This window comes from Mesoplodon densirostris, chromosome 6 (assembly GCF_025265405.1).
Source record: "Mesoplodon densirostris isolate mMesDen1 chromosome 6, mMesDen1 primary haplotype, whole genome shotgun sequence".
Taxonomy (NCBI): Eukaryota; Metazoa; Chordata; class Mammalia; order Artiodactyla; family Ziphiidae; genus Mesoplodon; species Mesoplodon densirostris.
Window position 1 is genome coordinate 59,013,497 of NC_082666.1, and position 24,627 is coordinate 59,038,123.

The following is a 24,627-nucleotide window of genomic DNA, read 5'->3' on the forward strand; positions in this document are numbered from 1 at the left end:
GTCCTTACTAAAGTGTGACCTTGGGTGAGCAGCTGAACCTCAATTTTCTATGTGAAACTGGAGGATAATGTCAATCTTGTGGACTGACTGTCAGAAGAACAAATGCAGTAACATATAAATAAACCTGGCACCCTGCCTGGCACAATAAATCCTGCCATCTTTCCTTCCTCACTCAAAGCTACCAAGCCAGTGAAGAGGATTAGCTGAACAACAGTATTTCAAAGTAGATTTAATGAAAAGAGCATGCTCCATGGATTCAGAGAAGATAAAAAGTTAAAATGAGGACTCTGGGCCAGAGGACCTTAAAGGTTCCTCCCTCATCCATGGACTGTGATTCTTCTATTCGCTGCCCATCTTATTTTTGTCACACATTTTGGCTCTGCCACCTAATAAGTGTGATCTTTAGCAAGTTGCTAGACTGGTTTCCTCTTCTGTAAAGGGTGGATAAAGATTATACCTACTTCTTAGGGCTACTGTTAGAAGTCAGTAAGATAAAGCACATAAAGTGTTTACACTTGTCTGGAAGACAGTCACTACTCAATCAATGCCAACTATCTTTGTGGTCAGGGCCACTATAAAGATTAAAGAGGATGTCCATAGGAAGCATGGCATGCTGCTTGGCACATAGGTAGTGTTAAAAATATTGTTATTATTATTACCTCTTCTGTCACTATTGATTTTACATTATGAATGGCCATGGCCCAAAGAAACCAGTAAGTAATATATGCTGTCATCCCAGTAAAGCCACATCAAAACAGAGACACCAAGAGATATTAGGATAATTAATCACAGGTCCGACTGGGAATAAAAGCTTTCTGGAACAAACAGCCTTGTCCAGCCCAGACAGAGGATGGGCTCACCCACAAGGAGCAACAGGTGCTGGCTGCACTCTCTCCCCAGCCCTGGGGGACCACACACACAGAGACAGTATCCTGGTGTAGGAGATTTTCAGCGGTTCATCTCACAAAATGGTAATGTAACAATGCCTTGGCCTGGAATGATATTTTTCTGCCAAAAGTTCAAAGCTATCCAGAGAGTATCTCATTAATCTTTGGGATCCTACGGGGATTCGGGTTGGTAGGCATTCTCACTATTACCTTATAAAGATGAGAACATACAGTTTAGAGAAATTAAATACCTAGTCTTTGCTTCAACAGTCTATCAGTGCCAAGAGAGGGTTGAAACCCAGGATGGGAGCAATCCCTGAGGCCCAGTGCTCTAAGCCCGACCCTTGGAAACACCTTAAAGGGAGACTGAATAGGGTGTCTCCCACACAGTGCGGCACCTTACCCCTCCTTCCCAGACCGGGTAGCTGCAAAGCTCACCTGTCGCTGAACTGCACCTCGTCTCCGTTCCTGGCCCAGCTGATGGTAGGCCTTGGGTTGCCTACGGCTTCGCAGTGCAGAAGCACACTCAGTGTCCCGCTAGCCAGGGCCACAGTCTGCCCGAGGTGGGTGACCACCTCGGAGGCCGAGAGCTGCTGGGCGGCTGAGATTTTGCGCAAGATGATGGGCTTCCGGTGTGGCCGGCGAGAGCTGCCCCCACCCTCCCCAGTGGACGAGGTCCGGAGGGAGCTGCTGAAGCCAGACACGTGTTTATGAGGCGGGATGGCCACTGGGGGGATCCCCCGCTCGGACGGCTTGAGGAGCGCGTCCTGGTGCGCGTCCTGGCGGCTGCGGAAGAGCTCCTGGGCCAGCTGGGCCACTAGGTGCTTGCTGTAGACGTCGCGGAGCTCCTCGGGCTGCTGGGAGAGGTTCCGGAGGATGTCGTCCAGGCGCTGCTGCTCGGCCACCATGGTGAAGGGCAGGTGCGGAAGGCCCTGCTCGGCGTTCTGGTCCTCTTCTGAGGATGTGTTCCTTTCTGTGGAGTCCTGGACCTCCCAGGAGGCGAGCAGCTCCCCTGGCCAGCCCCCCTGCTCCAGCAACCGAGAGACCAGGTCATCATAGCGGCTCCCGGCATCAGCGGGGAGGCCCCGCTTCTCGGCCTTGCTGCCATTGGAGAAGATCCCGTTCTGGTGTTTGTGCGTCTGCAGGGCCTCCTTCGGGCGGGCCTTCCTCACCGCGAGGGCGTCTTCCTCGCTCCGCAAGCTCAAGGGCCGGGCCACCAGCTTCCGGTTGCCTCCAATGAGCTTAATCACAAACTGCTCCCGGGCCGGGCCGGCCGAGCAGGTGTAGATGCCCGCATCAGAGGGCTTGAGGCGGTGGATCTTTAGGTACCCAAACGGGGCCACGGTGACGTGGGCGGAGCTGATGAGGTGCTGGCCGTCTTTCTCCCAGGTGATGAGGGGCTTGCGGAAGCGCCGGGTGGGACAGCGTACCACCACTGCGGTCTTGGGGAGCAGGTAGGCGAATCCCCCCACGATGAAGTGCAGCTTCCTCTGCCGGCGGGTCTGGATGTATACCTTCCTTGCTGCTGCGATGTGAGGACTGTGCTTTGTGGATGGCCACCCGGGCCCTGGAATGAAAGAAACGAAAGGGAAGGCAGATGGATGGAGAAAGAGAAGCGGAGAGCGGAGAGAGAGAAGCGGAGAGCAGAGAAAAGGGACAGTGAGGTGCAGCGACAAGAGACAGTGAAAAGGAGAGGGCAAAGAGAAGAGAGACAGGGGGACAAAAGGGAGAAGAGGGAAAGAAAGCGCTTCAGTTTGCTTTGGGCAGGGCCTTCATTTACCACCTTCTGTTTTACCGGAGTAAATGGCTACCAGCTGTGGACCATCAAGCTGCTGCCGCAATGAAACATGGGAAAGCTAATTAGGTGCAGTGGGGCCACCTGCTATCACGCTGCTGGGGTTTTCTACCCCTAGAAGCTGAGATGCAGGGTTCTAGATGGAGGGCGATTCCAGGGGAAAGACAGTTCCTCTCATTAGAAGGACTTAAAAAAGAAAGAAAGAAAAAGAAATCAGCATCATAAAAAGAGGCAGAGGACAAAGAGAAGGAGAATGGATCCCTTTTGGGTCCCGCAGAGCACCAGGGTCCCCGTATACATGGGGAGGAGACCCCAGAAGTGTTACACCTCTAGGGATTAATATTAAACAAAACAAATCTGTTTAGTTTAAAACACCGGAGTGGGTAACATTAGGCTTCATTAGTAACATGCTGACTCCAGCTTCCAGATCTCCATATGCCAGCAAGTGAACTTTGCTCTACCTCCTGCAAACTGTTTTTTTCCAGCAGAGAAGAGCATCCTGCCTGGCCACGTGTAATTAAGATTCCTCTCCCATCTCCAGCTGATGCCCTCAGCCTAATGCCCTCAGAGGGCTTTACTGCCAATCTGCCGCTGGTCTTGGGTTCAGGGAAAGCTACTGCTCTTGCCGTCCCCCCATCCCCAGAGCTCTGACATACTCACTTGCACAGGTGGCCAGCATACAGGGCCTGATGGATGAAGAGAACGGCAGGGGCGGGCACAGGGAGGAATTGACAGTAGCTGAGACACCTGTTTTCAGCACCTTCCGGCAAACAGCACTTCGCGTCTGGGTGCCCTCCCCGCAGCTCGTGGAACACTGGTGGGGAAAAAAGGGCCCAAAGCATGTAAATTCATGTAACTAAAGGCTAATGGGTTTGTGTGGCCTCTGAAACTCACCAAAATAAGGAAGAAGTTGCTTGGAAAAGCAACAGCAACTAAGAGAGATAGAGAAATATTAATTATGTAACAATGTGGGAAGACACATCCATACTATAGGCATATTCTACTCTAAGATTTCCTAGTCTCAGGTCTCCTGTGGACCTTTCACCTATTTTTACTTTTTTATTCTAACATCTTTATTGGAGTATAATTGCATCACAATGCTGTGTTAGTTTCTGCTGTATAACAAAGTGAATCAGCTATATGTATACATATATACCCCTATCCCCTCCCACTTGCGTATGCCACCCACTAGGTGGTCACAAAGCACCAGGCTGATCTCCCTCTGCTATGTGGCTGCTTCTCACTATCTATTTTACATTTGGTGGTATATTTATGTCAATACTACTCTTTCACTTTGTCCCAGCTTACCCTTCCCTCTCCCCGTGTCTTTAAGTCCATTTTCTACGTCTGCGTCTTTATTCCTCTTAACCCTAGGTTCATATACCTATTGTATATGCCCCTAGGAATATACAATATATTCCACTGTATATATGTACCACATCTTCTTTATCCATTCATCTGTCGATGGACACTTAGGTTGCTTCCGTGTCCTGGCTATTGTAAACAGTGCTACAATGAACATTGTGGTATGTCTCATTTTGAATTATGATTTTCTCAGGGTATATGCCCAGTAGTGGGATTGCTGGGGCATATGTTAGTTCTATTTTTAGTTTTTTCTGAATCTATTGAGATTATCATATGGTTTTTATCCTTCAATATGTTAATATGGTATATCACATTGATTGATTTGCATATATTGAAGAATCCTTGCATTCCTGGGATAAACCCCACTTGATCATGGTGTATGATTCTTTTAATGTGCTGTTGGATTGTTTGCTAGTATTTTGTTGAGGATTTTTGCATCTATGTTCATCTGTGATACTGGCCTGTAGTTTTCTTTCTTTGTGACATCTTTGTCTGGTTTTGGTTTCAGGGTGATGGTGGCCTCATAGAATGAGTTTGGGAGCGTTCCTCCCTCTGCTACATTTTGGAAGAGTTTGAGAAGGATACGTGTTAGCTCTTCTCTAAATGTTTGATAGAATTCGCCCGTGAAGCCATCTGGTCCTGGGGTCTTGTTTATTGGAAGATTTTTAATCACAGTTTCAATATCAGTGCTTGTGATTGGTCTGTTTATATTTTCTATTTCTTCCTGGTTCAGTCTTGGAAGGTTGTGCTTCTCTAAGAATTTGTCCATTTCTTCCAGGTTGTCCATTTTATTGGCATATAGCTGCTTGTAGTAATGTCTCATGATCCTTTATATTTCTGCATTGTCAGTTGTTACTTCTCCTTTTTCATTTCTAATTCTGTTGATTTCTGTCTTCTCCCTTTTGTTTTTTTCTTGATGAGTCTGGCTAATGGTTTATCAATTTTGTTTATCTTCTCAAAGAACCAGCTTTTAGTTTTATTGATCTTTGCTATCGTTTCCTTCATTTCTTTTTCATTTCTTTCTGATCTGATCTTTATGATTTCTTTCCTTCTGCTAACTTAGGGGTTTTTTTGTTCTTCTTTCTCGAATTGCTTTAGGTGTAAGGTTAGGTTGTTTATTTGAGATTTTTCTTGTTTCTTGAGTTAGGATTGTATAGCTATAAACTTCCCTCTTAGAACTGCTTTTGCTGCATCCCACTGGTTTTGGGTCATTGTGTTTTTATTGTCACTTGTTTCTATGTATTTTTTGATTTCCTCTGATTTCTTCAGTGATCTCTTGGTTATTTAGTATCATATTGTTTAGCCTCCATGTGTTTGTATTTTTTATAGTTTTTTTCCTGTAATTGATATCTAGTCTCATAGCATTCTGGTCGAAAAGATACTTGATATGATTTCAATTTTCTTAAATTTACTGAGGCTTGATTTGTGACCCAAGATATGATCTATCCTGGAGAATGTTCCATGCGCACTTGAGAAGAAAGTGTATTCTGTTGTTTTTGGATGGAATATCCTATAAATATCAATTAAGTCCATCTTGTTTAATGTGTGATTTAAAGCTGTGTTTCCTTGTTTATTTTCATTTAGGATGATCTGTCCACTGGTGAAAGTGGGGTGTTAAAGTCCCCTACTATGATTGTGTTACTGTCGATTTTCCCTTTTATGGCTGTTAGCATTCGCCTTATATATTGGGGTCCTCCTGTGTTGGGTGCATAACTGTTTACAATTGTTATATGTTCTTCTTGGATTGATCCCTTGATCATTATGTCATGTCCTTCCTTGTATCTTGTAATAGTCTTTATTTTAAAGTCTATTTTTTATGATATGAGAATTGCTACTCCAGCTTTCTTTTGATTTCCATTTGCATGGAATATCTTTTTCCATCCCCCCACTTTCAGTCTCTATGTGTCCCTAGGTCTGAAGTGGGTCTCTTGTAGACAGCATATACGCGGGTCTTGTTTTTGTATCCATTCAGCCAGTCCATGTCTTTTGGTTGGAGCATTTAATCAATTTACATTTAAGGTAATTATTGATATGTAGGTTCCTATTACCATTTTCTTAATTGTTTTGGGTTTGTTTTTGTAGGTTTTTTCCTTCTCTTGTGTTTCCTGCCTAGAGAAGTTCCTTTAGCATTTGTTGTAAAGCTGGTTTGGTGGCCAGCTTAACTTTTGCTTGTTTGTAAAGGTTTTAATTTCTCTGTTGAATCTGTATGAGATCCTTGCTGGGTCGAGTAATCCTGGTTGTAGGTTTTTCCCTTTCATCACTTTAAATACGTCCTGCCACTCCCTTCTGGCTTGCAGAGCTTCTGCTGAAAGATCAGCTGTTAACCTTATGGGGATTCCCTTGTATGTTATTTGTTGCTTTTGTCTTGCTGCTTTTAATATTTTTTCTTTGTATTTAATTTTTGATAGTTTGACTAATATGTGTCTTGGAGTGTTTCTCCTTGGATTTATCCTGTATGGGACTCTCTGTGCTTCCTGGACTTGATTGGCAATTTCCTTTCCCATGTTATGGAAGTTTTCAACTATAATCTCTTCAAATATTTTCTCAGATGATTTCTTTTTCTCTTCCTCTTCTGGGACCCCTTTAATTTGAATGTTGGTGCACTTAATGTTGTCCCAGAGGTCTCTGAGACTGTCCTCAATTTTCATTCTTTTTTCTTTTTTCTGCTCTGCAGTAGGTATTTCCACTATTTTATCTTCCAGGTTACTTATCCATTCTTCTGCCTCAGTTATTCTGCTATTGATTCCTTCTAGAGAATTTTAAATTTCTTTTATTGTGTTGTTCATCATTGTTTGCTCTTTAGTTCTTCTAGGTCCTTGTTAAACATTTCTTGTATTTTCTCCATTCTATTTCCAAGATTTTGGATATCTTTACTATCATTACTCTGAATTGTTTTTCAGGTAGACTGCCTATTTCCTCTTCATTTGTTTGGTCTGGTGGGTTTTTACCTTGGTCCTTCATCTGCTTATTTCTGTCTTCTCATTTTGTTTAACTTACTGTATTTGGGGTCTCCTTTTCACAGGCTACATGTTCGTATTTCCCATTGTTTTTGGTGTCTCCCCCCAGTGGGTGAGGTTGGTTCAGTGGCTTGTGTAGGCTTCTTGGTGGAGGGGACTGGTGCCTGAGTTCTGGTGGGTGGAGCTGGATCTTGTCCTTCTGGTGGGCAGGGCCACGTCTGGTGGTGTGTTTTGGGGTGTCTGTGAATGTAGTATGATTTTAGGCAGCCTCTCTGCTAATGGATGGGATTGTGTTCCTGTCTTGCTAGTTGTTTGGCATGGGGTGTCCAGCACTGAAGCTTGCTGGCCATTTGGTGGAGCTGGGTCTTAGTGTTGAGACAGAGATCTCTGGGAGAGCTCTCACCGATTGCTGTTACGTGGGCCTGGGAGGTCTCTGGTGGTCCAATGTCCTGTACTCGGCTCTCCCACCTTGGAGGCTCAGCCCTGACACCAGGCTGGAGCACCAAGACCCTGTCAGCCACATGGCTCTAACATGTTGACCTCCAAATGGCAAAATCCTTTCTTTGTTTGAATAAAGGTGGCCTTCGAGGTCCAGGTTTCAGGGAACTGGCCCAGGGTGGCCATCCCTGGTTTCACATCAACATGATCTCAGGCAGAAACTTCCTTGTTTTTCCATTTTGTCTTTAAGTTACTTGTTGAAACAACTGGCCCGTGGTCCCAAGGACAGTCGCAGCTTTGGCTGGTGGGGGCCCTCCCTCCCACTGGGCTCCCTGTTTTTACTTTTGTGGCCTGGGCTTTAGAGTTAGAGAGTCACAGAGTCCAACTCAGTATTTCACTAGTTGGCAAGTCTCTTAAACTCTCTGAGTCTGTTACCACTTCTTATACTTATTTTGCAAGGCTGGGAATTAAATGAGATAATATATTTTAAAATATCACACATAGAAATGACATTCAGTTAATGCTAATTCCTATCTCCTTCCTTTACAAATAAATTATAATATTTTAATGCCAAGTATCAGATAATTCTTATGCATTTACTTTGTTTGAGGTGGGGCGCTAAATGCTATGGGACAAAATGTGCAAGATGGTTCCTAACCTCAAGGCGATGTCATCAAATAATGGGAAGAAATCCAAATGCATTGTTAAAATGAAATAGTATATTAGGGAACATAGAAATCAAAACCCCAATGAAATCCCACTTTATATTCACTAAAATTTCCATAATCCAAAAGACGGACAACAATAATTATTATTATTATAAGTGAAGATGTGGAAAAATTAGAGCCTTCCTGTATTGCTGGTGGGAATGTAAAATAGCACAGCCCTTTTAGAAAGCAAGTTTGATGGTTTTTTAAAAAGTTAAGCATACATTTATCATATGACCCAGCAATTTCAGTCCTAGGTATCTTACCCAATAGAAATGAAAACATACATCCATATAAAGACTTGTATGCTAAGGTTCATAGCAACATGATTCTTAATAGGCAAAAGTGGAAACAACTCAAATATCCCTGATTTGGTGAATGGATAAATGAAATGCGGTATATCTGTATCATGGAATATTTTATTCCACCCTAAGAAGGAATGTTCTGATAATGTGCTACAAAATGGATAAACCTTGAAGACATTATGCTAAGTTGAATTTTATAGTATATAAATTATACCTCAATAAAGCTGTTTAAAGAATTATATAGTAATAAAAGAATTTAGTAAAAATATAAAACTAAAAGTCAAGTGAAATATTAAAATATTAATGCTAACAATTGGTGAATGCTTATGGTATACTAGTGATTTCCTGGCCTAATCTGGAATATTGTTGGAGTCTGGATGGGTGTAGAGAACCGGGGATAAGCATGGGAGGCAGGGAAATAACCAGAATCAAGGTAGAAGAGTTCAGTGCACAAGGCCAAGGCAGGCTTGGGGGCAGACCTAAACCAGTTTGACTGAACAGAGGGGCCAAGTGGAGAGTGTCAGGAGCTCAAGAGGTTGTTTGGGGCCAGATGTTGGAGACTTTTAATTTTGACAGAAGGTTTGGAATTGGTCCATAAGGCAATGAGGAGCCATTAAAGGGAAGAGTGAAATGATGAAAGAGGTATTTTGAGAAGGTTAATCTGGCAACAGTGTCTGGGAGGGATGGGAGTAGGAGATGAATGGCAGACAGGGATGTCAGTTAAGAAGGCTGCCATGGTAGTCCAGGCTTGAGTTGATAACGGCCTGAACTAGGGTCATGGCAGCATGCCATGTTAACTTGAAGAATGACAGTAGAAACCAAAAAATATTATCTTATGTATCTAAGTTTTATATGCTAGCCCATGGAAATGAACTATTCTATGCAAGGCACTGTGATATCCACCACCCTGAAAGACATTTAAGACGCAAAAAATGGGGATGAGAATCAAGCCCGTTGCTTTTGTTACCTGATGATCATGGATTCCACGATCCCTTATTTTATTGTAAATGACAGCACCGAATCCAGGGATCAGGTGGGATGGGGGTAAAGAGCCTGGAAAGTTTAAAAGCCTGGTCATTTTAGTGCTGCCAAGTAGAAAAATGGAAAAATGGACTGTGTGTCAGAAGACGAGCTTAGGATTTGGGTCAAGTCTAGTTCTTTCTCTAAAATTCTCAATTTCTAAACTTCTCTCAATTTCCACATCTTTAAAACAGGGAAACTATACTCGAGCAGGGATTTTCAGACTGTGTTCTTTAATTATGTTGAACAAGTGATTTAGGGGCTTCTCAGGTGGTCTGGAGACCCAACCACTTGGAGATCCAGGACCCCTACCCAACCTACCCACTACTTCAACCAAAACAGCTCTGATTTGTTCTGTTTTAGATTTCTGGCTTCACAAAAACATTTCAATGGAAAAAGGGTCTTGTGGCTTTAATTTTTAAAAGAACAACTAGGTTATAGGATCTCCTAAGTTCCTTCTAGCTCGAAAATTGAGTTTAATTTCTTTTATATTTTTGTGAGGGAGGAATTTCCGTAAAAATATGACTTAAAAATAATGAATAGCCAACTCTTTCAAGAGATGCAAGTGTTTCTTTTAAAGAAAAGAAGTAAGGTCTTTTGAGAGGCCTTTCCTCAGCATAGGATCTGAAAGTAATTTTATTTGAAGTGTTTAAAACTTTGGCTTAATTCTGTCTCTGAGGGATTCTGTGCAGTAACCATGAGATTGCGCCCAGATAGCTGAGGATGAAAAACACCCATAGATCATCCAGGTCTTCCTTTCTCCAAGGGGAGTCATGTGGGGGTGTGTGGAATGCACGTCTCATCCCAGCCAGAGGGGCCAAGGGAAGGGTTGTTGGGATGATAGGGGCAACTGGAAACCCTGTGAACACCCCCAGGAGCACTTTTGTATGGCACCTGCTTGAGTTTAACCTCAGTGAATTGGGGTTAAAATCCCACCATTCCCAGCCCCTTCTCATTGTTTGGAATTTCCATTCATCAGCCCAGATAATGCAGAACCTAGTACCATTCCCTGGATAAGGGCTAACTCTACCTAGTTCCCCAAGTGTAACTTCCACCTCCTAGGAAGACCAGCAAAGCTTGTGGGAGGCCTTGGTCATGATCCTGGGTCCAGCCAGTCAAGTGCTTTCTTTTATTTCCTCTCCTTTTCCCGACAATGAGGAGGGATGGAAGAAAATCATAACAATAGTAAGGGTTAACTTTTACTAGACACAAAGTACTTTATGTGCATCATTTAATTTTTAAGCCTCCCAATAACCATGTTAGTGAACACCATTATCATCTCCAATATTTAGCTAAGCAAACTAAGGCCTAGAAGGGTTAAGTAACTAGCCCAGGTTATATAGCTAGTAAGTGGCAGAGTCAGGATTCGAACCTAAGTTTTCCTGTCTTTGAGTCTGAACTCTTAACTACACGTGATACTGTACTAAAAGTCTCCTTTACTTAATGGGACCCATGGGATTACAATGCAGCAGTCTCCTTTCCTTAGTGCCTAATCACAGGGTCCCTCCTTCAGATTTTCTCCATGTTCCATATGCTCAGAGGCCACAAACTCCAGGAAGTTGGGAGGACAGTTCTAATACACACAAGTCCCTTTCTCAGCATCCCACTCATGGAAGACTATCACCGACAGACTTAGAAGAGCAGCGCCTTTTACACGATGCCCCTGGGAGAAATCTTCATCTAGAGTCACTTACTTGGCAAATACATCAGTGCCCTCGTCTGCACTGCTAGTTTTGTTAATGATTTTTCATATATGATACCATACCCCAAATCAACAATCCATGGAAAAATTGTCACTGACATGTTCACACATGCACATACAGATACGCTCATTCCATACATTTAATCTTTTATCCTTCTGAAACAAAATTATTTCTAGAAGATGAAATAATAATCATCGCCCCTTCTGTTCTGAGCCATTTGCGGGGAGCTACCATCAGAAGGCAATTTTACTGCCAAATTACAAAATCTATGGTGATATCGGTTACCTCTCAATTTCAGTGCTCTTTGCAGGCACCGTCTGATGGACCTCTACACGGGTTGACAAAACACGGGGCAAGAATTCTCAGAATGTAGGTTGAAAGACATGGCATCTTAATTTTCAGAGGCAGCTTTCCCCTCTGTGATGTATTTTAACCAGCAGCAGCTCTGTCCTGTGAGTTGGAAAGACTGCAAAGGAGGCAGTGAGATCACCAAGGCCAGTTCAGATGCTTCTATGCAAGAAAGGAGAGGGGCTCGAATCTGCCTGGGACGCAGAGATGTTCACTTCAGGCCTTGTCATTCTGTTCTTGGCTGTATCTGCTTGCGAGGGAGATTTCTCTATGAAAGACACATAGGCCCATGAAGCTGGGGGAGTTGCAGGCAAGTCAAAGAAGGAGGAGAGGCCGAAAACAAGTTGAAGCTGGGTATCAATGAATTAGTTCATGCGAGTGCTCAAGTAGGAAGGATTTAGAGAAGTAGGTTAGTTGGGGGTCTATCACTAACTTATAAGGCAAGTCAGGAACGGTAATGCCGATGCAGCCATCTCCCCAAATGCAGGGCAACGGGGGAAATCAACTTCTCTTGCTGGGAAGCTGTTGATGTTTTGGAGCCAGAAAACTGACAGGAAAGAGGCAGGATTTCCTTGGCCTTCTTTTCATAATAAATCATGTGCCTCATTCTCCAGTAACTTGGAAGAGAAAAACTAGAGAGGCTTTGCCTTTCCTGAGGAGAGACTAGAAACATCTGGGAGTATGAGATGCAGGGGGGTCAAGAAGGCGGGAGTGAAGGTAGAGGAAGAACCCGGTGTTCTGAGTAGAATCCTGGGCCCGAACAGTACGAATGAATGAGGCCTGGTTTTGTTCCGCGAAGGGCCCGTTTACAATTCCCTGCTTCTGACTATTGAGGGAGGGCTGGCTTGCTTAACTCCCATCCCTGCAGCCTAGTTAAAATCTAGTTACACAATATGGTATCAGTGCTTACAGAAACTCTGTTCCATGCAGAACTGATTCAATTTGCTGCATACCTGAAACTAACACAAAAGTGTAAATCAACTATGCTTATGCTCCAATAAAAAGTAAAAAAACAAAACTCTGTTCCACAGTGTTAGGAGGATTATTTTGTTCTCCTCTTGCAGTCTGTATCTATAGGCTTGGGTGCCTTCTCCTCCGTATGTCTCTTTTGTTATCTCCTTCTGAGAAGCATACCTACCTCTGTCCAGTCAGAGAGCAGCCACTCGCTGGGACAGTCATCTTTCTTGCAGGCTTGCTGGGAGGCCAGTTTGGGGGCCGAACAGAAGGTCTCTGGAAGCTCCAAGAAGCTGCCATCAGCCATGCGCTGTTTGCAAAGAACCTCGCGCTTCTGGATGCCCCCTCCGCAGGTCCTGGAACACTGGGGAAGGAAGAGAAAGCAGATCCTGCATAGGACAATAGCACATTTGACTGCTAATTCTTACCTTAGCCTTGGTTTGACTCAAGAGTGAAAAAAAAAAAGAAAAAAAAAAGAAAATGAAGAATACCCAGGAACCAGCCCAAAGCATTTTGCTTCCTCTCCTTGAAATGAATTTTGTAGCAAGTTCTACACCCTCTGCTCTTAATCTCAGATATGTAGCTAGAGCACCCAGGAATTTCACGGGCCTTTAAATCTTAGAAAGTTGGTTCTACCTAGGGGCAGGACAGGAATAAAGACACAGATGTAGAAAATGGACTTGAGGACACAGAGAGGGGGAAGGGTAAGCTGGGATGAAGTGAGAGAGTGGCATGGACATATACACACTTCCAAATGTAAAATAGATAGCTAGTGGGAAGCAGCCGCATGGCACAGGGAGATCAGCTCGGTGCTTTGTGACCACCTAGAGGGGTGGGATAGGGAGGGTGGGAGGGAGATGCAAGAGGGAGGAGATATGGGGATATATGTATATGTAGAGCTGATTCATTTTGTTATAAAGCAGAAACAAACACACCATTGTAGAGCAATTGTACTCCAATAAAGATGTTAAAAAAAAAAGTTCGTTCTAAACTATGATTTGCAGCCACCCAAGACAACTGGTTTAAAAGGTTATATAATAGAAGATTAAACATATTTATGACCCAGTGAAAATAATCTGTGCTGCTTCCAGAATGAACAAGAGAGAGCTGCTGCCACCAGTGTAGATCTGGGGGAATTAACCTGCAGAGAAGGCGGCACTTCCTCTCTCTCTCTAAGTGTAAACATCCACTCTACCCCATTGGAGGGGCGGTAGATTTGAGGCTTGGTTTTCCGAAGGACTCCCTGGAACACGTTTCTTGTAGGATTGGTGTTTTTTTAGGGTGGTGGGAGCAAGACACATGGAAATTTGGGATATAAGAAAAATCACCTCATTTTAGTGGTTTTCAGCAGGACCCCAAATCAAACACACCATTTACATGTAATTTAATAGTTATCATCCAGTTGCCCAAGGGGGGGCAGGAGGCTGTTATTCCAGGACTTTGTTCCTCCCTTGCGGTAGCAAAGCAGCCCTCTGTTTTTAGGTGGGCACAAGACCTTTTGGCATACAGACTATATTTGCTGACCTCCGTTGAAGGTGCCACGTGACTAAGTGCTGGGCAAAAGGATATAAGTAGAATGTTGTGTGCAACTTCAAGGAAAAACCCACAAAAAGAAAATGTGGCATTTTCCCCTTCCCGCCTCGTCCTTGCTGGCTGCATTATGAACACGATGTCTAAAATCTAACCTTCCGCCTTGGATAGAGATAGGCAAAAGGAGGGAAGCAGCCTATGTTCCTGGGGGTGAAGCCAACATACCGGCCCTGGATGGCCTGTGTGTGTATAAGAGGAAAACACTTCTCTTTCTTATCTAAGCCACTATGCTTAGTGTCATTTTTAGTCCATCTAACTCTAGCTAGAAAGACAAATACTGTATGAAATCACTTACATGTGGAATCTAAAAAATACAACAAACTAGTGAATGTAACAATAAAGAAGCGGAATCACAGATATGGGGAACAAATGAGTGGTTGTCAGTTGGGGGGGAGGGGCAATATAGGGGTGAGGAAGTGGGAGATACAAACTACTGGATATAAGATGGGCTCAGGATGTATTGTACAACAAAGGGAATATAGCCAATGTTTTGTGATGACTAAATGGAAAGTAGCCTTTAAAAACTGTATAAATTTTTTTTTTAAATGAAAAAAGGAGGCATAGGCACAAATGCTACGAAATAGGGAAAAGAAAAAAAAATCTAACCCTAGCTAATCTATCAACCATGACCACTCTGTTCTGGGGGTGGAAGGGTTTTATTTTAAAACTCTAAGGAGCGCTCTGCTTTCTTCAAGAAGAGTCCCTTTTCTTGAATCTGCTGCCCTTGTGCTTGTTGAGAAATTAGGCCTGGGTATACAGAGGCTGAGTGTTTGTGCTGTAGGAGCTTCTCGTGCTGCAGCAGTGGCCTCTCCGAACTCATGGGGGTCTGTGCTCAGTTGGCTGGAGTCAGAACTGCAAGGGGGATGTGTACCCAGAGTCAAGGTGAGGATGGTGATATAGTGCTCCTGAGAAGAGTCAGAACGCTGCTGTGGCCCAGCTGTCACCCTCTTATTCGGCGGTCCCAATCCTGATGCACTTTATTTATTTATTTCTAAAATTTTATTTAATTAATTATTTTTGGCTGTGTTGGGTCTTCGTTACTGCAAGCGGGCTTTCTCTAGTTGCGGAGAGCGGGGGCTACTCTTTGTTGCTGTGGGTCGGCTTCTCATTGCGGTGGCTTCTCTTGTTGTGGAGCGTGGACTCTAGGCACGCAGGCTTCAGTAGTTGTGGCTCGCGGGCTCTAGAGCACAGGCTCAGTAGTTGTGGCACACGGGCTTAGTTGCTCCGCAAGTGGGATCCTCCCGGACCAGGGCTCAACCCGTGTCCTCTGCATTGGCAGGTGGATTCTTAACCACTGCGCCACCAGGGAAGCCCCTGCTGCACTTTAAAACCACCTGGGAGCTTTTAAAAAGTCCTGAGTCCTGGGCCCCATCTCAGATTCATTAAACTCTGGGATATATGTCCCAGATATTAATTTTTTTAATAAAAAAAATTTTTTTAAACCTCCCAGGTAATTCTATGCAAGATTGAGAACCATCTGTCCAAATGAATGCCCCTCCATCATTTCCAATGGGAGTAAAATAAACATGGAGGGGAAAACCTGGGACCCAGAGCAGCCTCTGTTAGAGCCAGTGGTTACGTGGAGTATCTTACAAGGTGTATGGGTGTCCATCCAATTTGAATAAATGCTCCCAATATAAACAGGTAGCTGAATAAGAACAGCATTCAGATTTAAGAATCTTACTGAATGTGGCAATAAGGTAAAATGCAGGTTAACTTTTTCTCTCTTTCAAATTAAGGAGCGGATGAAAATAATTGGTTTTATTTTAAGGGTGACGTTTTAATGTGCTACAGAGTGTGACCACTCACTTAAAATAACAGAGCTGAGTTGTCACTTTGCAGATAGGACCTGATTTAAGGGACAGACCCTCAGATGATTCCCCCCTACACTATATGGAATTCTGTGCCAACTGTATGACAAAACAGCTGCAAGAAAAGTTAAAAAAAAATCAGCTTATTTTGAAGTTTGACCTACACAGAAAACTTGCAGGAAATTCTCAACACCCAAAGATAAAGTCAGACTCCTGAGAATGTCCTTCAGAGCCCTCACAGTCTGACCTGCATTGAGCTTCTCAGCCACGTTCCTTGCCGGCCTGCTGTGGGCTGGTGCTTTAGCTGCAGTGGACAATCTCCCCTTCCCTGGGCCCACAGATGCCTCCTCTGCTCAGGCCTTTGATCACGTTGTTCACTCTGGGAGCAATGCCCTTCACCTCTCTGTCCATCCAGAAACTTCCAAGACATCCTTGAAGGCCCAGCTCACCGGCCACTTCTTCAGGAAAACCTCTTTTAACCCACTGCCTCATGGTGTATAAGTCACCTCCCACCCCACCTTGATCTGGAAGGGTACTGCACATCCCGTTAGGGCTGGTTGCTTATGCGCCCGCTATTTTCCTCCACCTCCCTGCATTCACATAGGATTATGTGACTTTTGAGGAAAGGGAACGCATTCATCTTTCTATTCCCCAGTGCCTAGTATAGCATCTGGCAAAGAGTGTACACTTCATAAATGTTTGTTGAACCGATGACTGGATGAACGAAAGAGCCAACAAGCCAGATGCTGAAAAGATGTAAAACAAACATCCAGCTGATGGGCTGAACATCCACCTTTTATCGGACGGTTTTATCATTAGCCAGAAGCCTCTTCTAAGTAAGTCAGCAGTGGGTTTCAGCCAGCTGCAGTGCGTGCTTTGCGGGGTGCTCTGATCCTCCAGGGATGGAGGATCCCTCTGGCTGGGTTAATGTCACCAGGCATTTGGCTTTTAAACGCTTGTGTCAACTTCACTCAAAAAGTTTCCGTGGTGGTACACTGAGGAAAAGGTGGTTTTCAAAATTTTTTTTAAATTTTAGAAGATGAAATCTCAAATTAGTAAAGGTTCCAAAGTCTGTGATGACTTTGTGAACTGGTCAAGGTTACGTGGTGAGGCTGATAGCTCTGACGTGAGAGGCAGAATGCAAAGGAGAAAAGATTTTAAAAGCAGCAGCAAGAGAAATTTAATAAAATGCAATGAAAAATATTTGCTTTATGAATCATCATTGAAAATAATATTGTGGTATGAAGATGTAGATCTCTGGTAATGGGTATTGTTTTAAAATATATTCCATAAACAGAATAAATAACCCCAAAGAGCATTTATATTGCTTAGCCTTGTTGCCATGCATTTTTCATGATATAAGGTCATGGGTTCATTAGTTTTATAAGAAAAGTAAAAACAATACAACATGAGGAACACATAAAAGTTACGTTTCTATACAAAAATACAATGGCCTGAGTGTCCTGTATTTTTAAGGATTTCCCCATGATCAGCACATTCATAAATTCTGCCTCTTTTGACATTTTTGGTTTCATGCTGACAGTTCAATTCACTGAGAGCTGAGTTCACTTCCTTGGTACCTCGAGTCACACATTGAGCCCAACACAAAGTGATGTCTACATTCTGTTTCTAAGGTCAAGTTGCCAGTTTTAACATGATGTGCTCTGCTTAGCTTCTAACTCATTTCATTCCTTTCTTCATTCGCGCATTCATTCTTTCATCAAACATTTCCTGAGTACTTGCTGAGCGCCAGGCACTGTACTAGGTGCTGGGGACTTAAGACGACTTAAGATGGTGACTACGCCTCAGTCCAGTCACTGCACTTTACCCTAAGGTGTGATCAGTTTTACAAAAGAGGGAATATAGACGAGAGTGCAACCAAGTCTTTACGGAAAAGATGGGGAAGGCTTTGAAGAAGAAGTGACACAGAAAGGGTTGGCCAAGGAGATAGGAGCGCTGGCAGAGTCAGACCACATGTGCACAGACGGAGAAACACGGCATGTTCACACACCTCCAAGGAGTCCTGAGAAGTCAGAGCTTAGGGTTCATGGGGACGTGTAATTGGGAAAGGTGACTGAGAAGGCGGATGAGTGGCAGACGGTGAAGGGCCTTGGACACAATTGGACATGCTCTTAAGACCCTGGGGTGTCATTAAAGGTTTTAAAGTAGGAGGTAACACGATCCAATTTGCAGAAATGATTCAGGTGGCAAAGGAAAATGGGTTCCAAAGAGTACCGCCCTGTGAGATGTGAATAGATGTGCCAGGGAGAAAAGGTTTCATTGTCAAGTAAGTCTAAACGACAGTGCATGCCATACCCCTATTTGGGGGTTCTGAGCACATATTAATATTTTAAAGGCTTGACAGAGGGCCTGTAGTAAAGAACCACTGATACCAGGTTGGGAAACATCCGATCAGAGTTAGGTGAGACAGTACAGGGAGAGCAAGTAAAAGGCTGTTTGTAGCAGTTTGGTTAGTTGTGAGCGCTGGAACCAAGGCAGTGGCAGAAGGATGAGAGAGGAAGAGAGCACTGGGGGGTTGGGAAGATACAGGAGGTGGAATCAACAGGACTTGGGTGTTGACTGAGTGTGAAGGACAAACGAGGCTGAGACGGCACCGGTTTCTCGCTGGAGAACAGGCTAGATGGTGGTGTTACCCACAGCACAAGGTCCACGAGGGAAGGCCAGGTCTGCGGGGGAAGGTGGCAGGTAGCTGTGTTATCGAGCTTGACGTTAGACCTGCAGAATTGGAGGTAACTTTGCAATATATGAGGTTGAGAGGTTCAAAGGGTAATTAGAGAGTGTTTAGTATATAACAGTGGGAAAAACTAAGTCAAACTGAAGGAAGGCTCAGAAAAACAACAAAAAAAAACATGAGGACTGGAATCTCACTTGCTAAACAAAATTATCAAATAAGAACAGAATTTCTATATGGGCCACTTTGTGAATTAAAATTATCTCGTTAATCTAATATTGATTAAGCTCTCTCAACCCTGGAAGTACAAGGGGTGTACAGTATAGCTTCTGGGCTTAACATTCCTGTTACTTCGTGAAGCATGGGCTAGCATACCCACTAAAATTCAGAGCAATTGTTAAAAAGAATTTTCTGCTAATAAATAAAAACAAAAACACTTCACCTGTGAAATGTGGACTCTGATCTCTGTTTTGCTGACATTTATTTTTTAATTAATTAATTAATTATTTTTTGGCTGCATTGGGTCTTTGTTGCGTGGGTTCCCTCTAGTTGCAGCGAGCGGGGGCTATTCTTTGTTGTGGTGTGCAGGCTTCTCACTGCCGTGGCTTCTGCTGTGGCAGAGCACGGGGTCTAGGCCTGCGGGCTTCAGTAGTTGTGGCACGTCGGCTCAGTAGTTGTGGCTTGAGGGCTCTAGAGCGCAGGCTCAGTAGTAGTGGCGCATGGGATAGTTGCTCTGCGGCATGTGGGATCTTCCCCGACCAGGGCTCAAACCTGTGTCCCCTGCATTGGCAGGCGTATTCTTAACCATTGTGCCACCAGGGAAGTCTGACATTTATTGTTGCTTCTAGAGGTAGGATCAAGCATCCATTTCTTTGTGAAATACACTACTAAAAACTAAGATAAATATCCCAATAGATTTTTTTCCTCCCTGGATACAACATTTTAAATAAAGATGGTCTCTAACTCATGAGGATTTACATTTTAGTCACTGGTATATAACAAAACTGATAACTACATTGACTCTTTCTGCCAGAATTCAGCCCTCTAATCCAGATCAAAGTCATTCTTTTCTGTGTGGTGTGTTTAAATCTAAATGAAAAAATTTAATTCTCAAGTATTTATAGTTATTAAAATTCTTTTTTTTTTCCTAAATATTACCAGCAGGGACTCTTCTCTCATATATCTTTTTACATAGCTAAACTACGGGCATTCTGAATTGTAACCTTGAATAAAAAAAAAAAGAAAAAGAAAAAAAAGGTTTACAGGTAAGTGGCCACATAATCACAGTTTCAAGCAAGGGGGGAAAATAGGGGCTGTGGTGATTGTTTCAGTCTCTATACAGATGTAAGCAATATGTATGTACCGTGGGTGGACACAATCCTGAACATAAAACACAGGCCATATAGAGAAATACAAATGATGCTTCAGAGTGGACTCTCTCATTCATTTCAGTTTAATCTTTCTTGCATCTTTCTCTTTTTCTCTCATTCCTGTTTTAAAGCTTTTTTTTTTTTTAGAATAAAAACAAATAAGATTGATGCCTACAGAACTCATAAATAGTGGCAAGAGGAGTAGAAGGCAGACTTTTACTTTGTGCTAATGGAGACAAATAGGCTCATCAGCCCACAGTCTACCAGACTGGAGCAGGCTGAGTCATGACCCCAGAGATATCTATGTCTGTATCACTGGAACCTGTGAACATTTGACCTGACATGGTAAAAGGGACTTTGCAGAGGGGATTCAGTTAGACATCTTGAGATGTGGAGATTACCTGGGTTATCAAGGTGGGGCTGATGTAGTCACAATGGTCCTTGTAAGACGATGGCAGGAGGACTGGAGTCAGACAGAGAGGGTATAAAGACAGAATCTGAGGTTGCAGGGAAGTGCTTTGAAGCTGGAGGAAGGGGCCATGAGCCAAGGAAGCCAGAAGCCTCTAGAGGCTGGAAAAGGCAAACAGATCCTCCCCTAGAACTTCTAGAAGGAATGCAAACCTGCCAACACCTTGATTTTAGCCAAGCGAAACTGATTTCAGACTTCTGACCTCCTGAGCTATAAGATAATAAATTCATGTTCTTTTAAGCCACGAGTGTGTGGTATTTGTTATAGCAGCAAGAGGAAACATACACAGATTAACTACCCTGGATAATGCAACAAATACTGAGTTTTATGTAAACTGCTGATTTTTGAGCTGATATCAGATTTCCTCACAATTTAACACTTTAGGGCAAATTGTAAAGAGGTTTTGGGAATGCTGCACTGCATAGTGGAAAAAAGAATGGATTTTGACTCAAACAGGTCCCTTTTCCATTTACTGGCTATGTGAGCTGGGACAAACACAGCCTCTCTGAGTCTTGTTTCCTCAAAGGATTGCCGTAGGGATTAAAAGATAAACGGAAGAGCAGTAGAATGAACTCTACTAAATAAAGTCTGAATTCATGCTAACCTCACAGTGCTTTAGTTTCCTCATCTGTAAACTGAGGATCAGAGTAGTAACTATCACATCAAGGATAGTGAGGATTAAATGAGTTAAAAATAAAAGTGAATTTCCTATAGCTACAAAAGTGAGTCACAGATGAAGACAACAAACTTACTGTTCCCAGGGGATAAGGGGAGGGGGGAGGATAAATTGGGAGATTGGGACTGACATATACACATTACTGTATATGAAATAGATAGCTAATAAGAACTGGCTGTATAGCACAGGGAACTCTACTCAATACTCTGTAATGGCCTATATGGAAAAAGAATCTAAAAATAAAAAAGAGTGGATATATGTATAACTGAGTCACTTTGCTGTACACCTGAAACTAACACAACATTGTAAATCAACTATACTCCAATAAAGTTTTTTAAAAAGTGAGTTAATAAGTGTTATTGGAACCCTGCTATAGATATGAGCGTATGTCTAACCTTAACTCCCTCCTTTGTGATCTTTTTAAAAATGATTTTAATCTACTTTTAGATTAGCATTAAAAATATCCTTTCTGGGCTTCCCTGGTGGCGCAGTGGTTAAGAATCTGCCTGCCAATGCAGGGGACACAGGTTCGAGCCCTGGTCCAGGAAGATCCCACATGCCGCGGAGCAGCTAAGCCCATGCGCCACAACTGCTGAGCCTACGCTCTAGATCCCGCGAGCCACAACTACTGAGCCCGCGTGCTACAACTACTGAAGCCTGCGCACCTAGAGCCCGTGCTCCGCAACAAGAGAAGCCACTGCAGTGAGAAGCCTGCACACCGCAATGAAGAGTAGCCCCTGCTCACCGCAACTAGAGAAAGCCCACGCACAGCAGCGAAGGCCCAATGCAGCCAAAAATAAATAAATAAAATAGATATATTAAAAAAAATCCTTTCTATTTCAAATACAGCAGTGTGTATAATAACCTAAATGGGAAAAGAACTTGAAAAAGAATAGATACATATGTATATATAACTGAATCACTTTGCTGTACACCTGAAACTGACACATTGTTAATCAACTATACTCCAATATAAAATAAAAATTTTAAAAAAGTTCCTAGAACTGCTCTGGATACATCGTAAGTGCTGCTCTTTTTAGAATAAGAAGAAGCTCCTGAAATGTATCAAGTGCTCCATAAATGAACAGGCACACTTGCCATGGACCTTTTCAGCACCATTCTCTATGCTTTACACACCTGCATGGGTGTGGTGGGTTCTCACTGAGACTGGGTTACTGCTGTTACTGACCTGATGGTCTAACTCAGGTGTCATGGGAAAGCAGCAGGTAAGGTGGTATGTGACTGTTAAATGAGCAGCACTGACCGTGAACGCCATGTGGCTGCAGAGCAGGAGGGTAGTAGAGGAGTCCTGGTGGGAGAGGTGGGACTCCTGCTGGCTTTGACAGGCAGAGGGGAGGGGAACTGAGGGTGGGCAGGGAGAAGCGTGGGCAGAAGGAATGCACAAGCCGGGATGGGAGAACCACAGTTAAGAGATGGGCAGGGGCAGACGTGCAGAGGGATGAAGGCCTGACTAAGCCATTGGGCTTTATTATATGGCAGTGGAGAGTCACTGAAAAAAATCCTCCAGAAGACTCTCATGATCAAGGTGTCTCAGGCTGACTGATGCATCTATAACAGTGGTTCTCAATCATGGTGCTGTAACACACCAGTTGTGAAAATGATCTCTCGTGAGGTGTATAAAAAGTAATATAATGGATGGACCTAGAGATTATCATATTAAATGGAGGACTTCAGACAGAGAAAGACAAATATCATGTGATATCACTTATATGTGGCATCTAAAAAAGTGGTGCAAATGAACTTATTTATGCAACAGAAATAGACTAACAAACATAGAAAACAAACTTATGGTTACTGAAGGGGATGGCAAGGTGGCGGGGGGAGATGAATTAGGAGTTTGAAATTAGCAGATACACACTACTGTATATAAAACAGATAAACAACAAGGACCTACTGTATAGCACAGAGAACTATATTCAATGTCTTGTAATAACCTATAATGGAAAAGAATCTGAAAAAAAAAAAAAACTGAATTGTTTGGGCTTCCCTGGTGGCACAGTGGTTGAGAGTCTGCCTGCCGATGCGGGGGACACGGGTTTGTGCCCCGGTCCGGGAGGATCCCACATGCCGCGGAGCGGCTGGGCCCATGAGCCATGGCCGCTGAGCCTGCGCATCCGGAGCCTGTGCTCTGCAATGGGAGAGGCCACAACAGTGAGAGGCCCAAGTACCGCAAAAAAAAAAAAAAAAAAAAAAAAGTGTAAATCTTGGCTACTTGTTACTTGTCAGGCAAATGCTCTACAAAGGAAGGAGGTTGCATTCTTAGCTGGTAAATGACAATTTACATAATTTATGTTTTTTTCCCCAGAAAGCAAGGCATAGGTAATACGCATGAGGTCAGTGGTAGCCCAATATTCAAAAAGCAAGGAGGGGGAGTTTCTCTCCTCAGGCAGGCCAATGGCCATCAGGTTGTTATCTGTCTTCCTTTAAATGAAGCATTTGATCCACCCTCTTCTTTTCTTTCATGTGAAAAAAGAGCATAAACTGGCTATTGAAGGATTAGAGACCTCAGCAGTATCTCCTGGTACATCCAGGCAGCTAAATGGAAAAGACCATGTAAGTGCACTGCAGGTCCCCTCTCCCAGCAAGGACTGCCAAGGGACCAGAGGGCTGACCAGGCAAATGGATGGTCAACAGCTGATGTCTTGACTAAGTGGCATCCTAGGACAACAGCCAATTAGCTTGGAGACGCTTAAATTACTCCTGACTTATTCCATAAGCATAAACAATGACTTCCTCTCTCCTAATAAGTGGTCAGTAATAGCTGATTTTGCCTAAAAAACTTAACTAAAGAAGTAGGATTCTAGGAAATAATATAAGAAGAATAGTCTATTGTTTCCTCTAGGTTCAGAGAGATTCCTAAAAGTGACCAAGGATTCCTATGCACCAGATGTTTAACAGGGATTTTTCTCTGGAAGATAGAATCCCTGGTGGCTTTCACTTTCTATGTTCTTTATTTCTTATTATGTTTGAATATTTTTCACAATTATTATGCATGGGGTATGAAAAAGATCTTTATGCATTGGGTATGAAAAAGATCTTTTTAAAGGTCCTAATAAAGTATAGTCAGTGGTTCACTGGCTAAACTTCAAAGAGGTTTTACTATTACTTTCCTGATCTGAAAAATAGACTTAAATCCAACTCATCTCAAAGTCTTCTCCCTAATGGAAGGAAATAGAAAAAGTTTTCAAAATAAATTCATGTCTTAACAGGCCCAAGGGCGAAGGAAAGTGGAAGAGTAATTGACTCTTTAGAAATCAACTGTTTCAAACAGAGCCACTGGGCATGGGGTGGCAGTGTTGGCAACAGACCAGAAAAGGTCATGTATATGGATGTGTTGGTCACTGCCATTATTCAGCAGCATGTGTGGCTATTGAAAGAGGTTGGTGTTTCACTGACTTTCACGGTCAATATTATTACCTACAACTATGAAACAAACCTATCAGGAGGATACAAAGTAAAAAATTTCAGGGCTTGTGGGCAGTACTATTGACCTATTCATTCATTTTGTTATTCAATAAA

The 24,627-nt window shown here is 43.2% G+C and overlaps 1 protein-coding gene across 3 annotated transcripts in view; it reads right to left on the reverse strand.

Moving 5' to 3' along the window:
- ADAMTSL1 (ADAMTS like 1) overlaps window positions 1-24,627 on the reverse strand; it is a 475,434-nt gene that overhangs the window by 171,314 nt on the left and 279,493 nt on the right. For all 3 annotated transcript variants that reach the window (XM_060102066.1, XM_060102065.1, XM_060102068.1), the window contains 3 exons: window positions 12,664-12,843; window positions 3,343-3,496; window positions 1,326-2,454 (listed from right to left, as the gene is read on the reverse strand). In XM_060102066.1, the coding sequence (XP_059958049.1) occupies window positions 1,326-2,454; window positions 3,343-3,496; window positions 12,664-12,843 (1,463 nt within the window). The remainder of the gene's footprint in view (window positions 1-1,325; window positions 2,455-3,342; window positions 3,497-12,663; window positions 12,844-24,627) is intronic.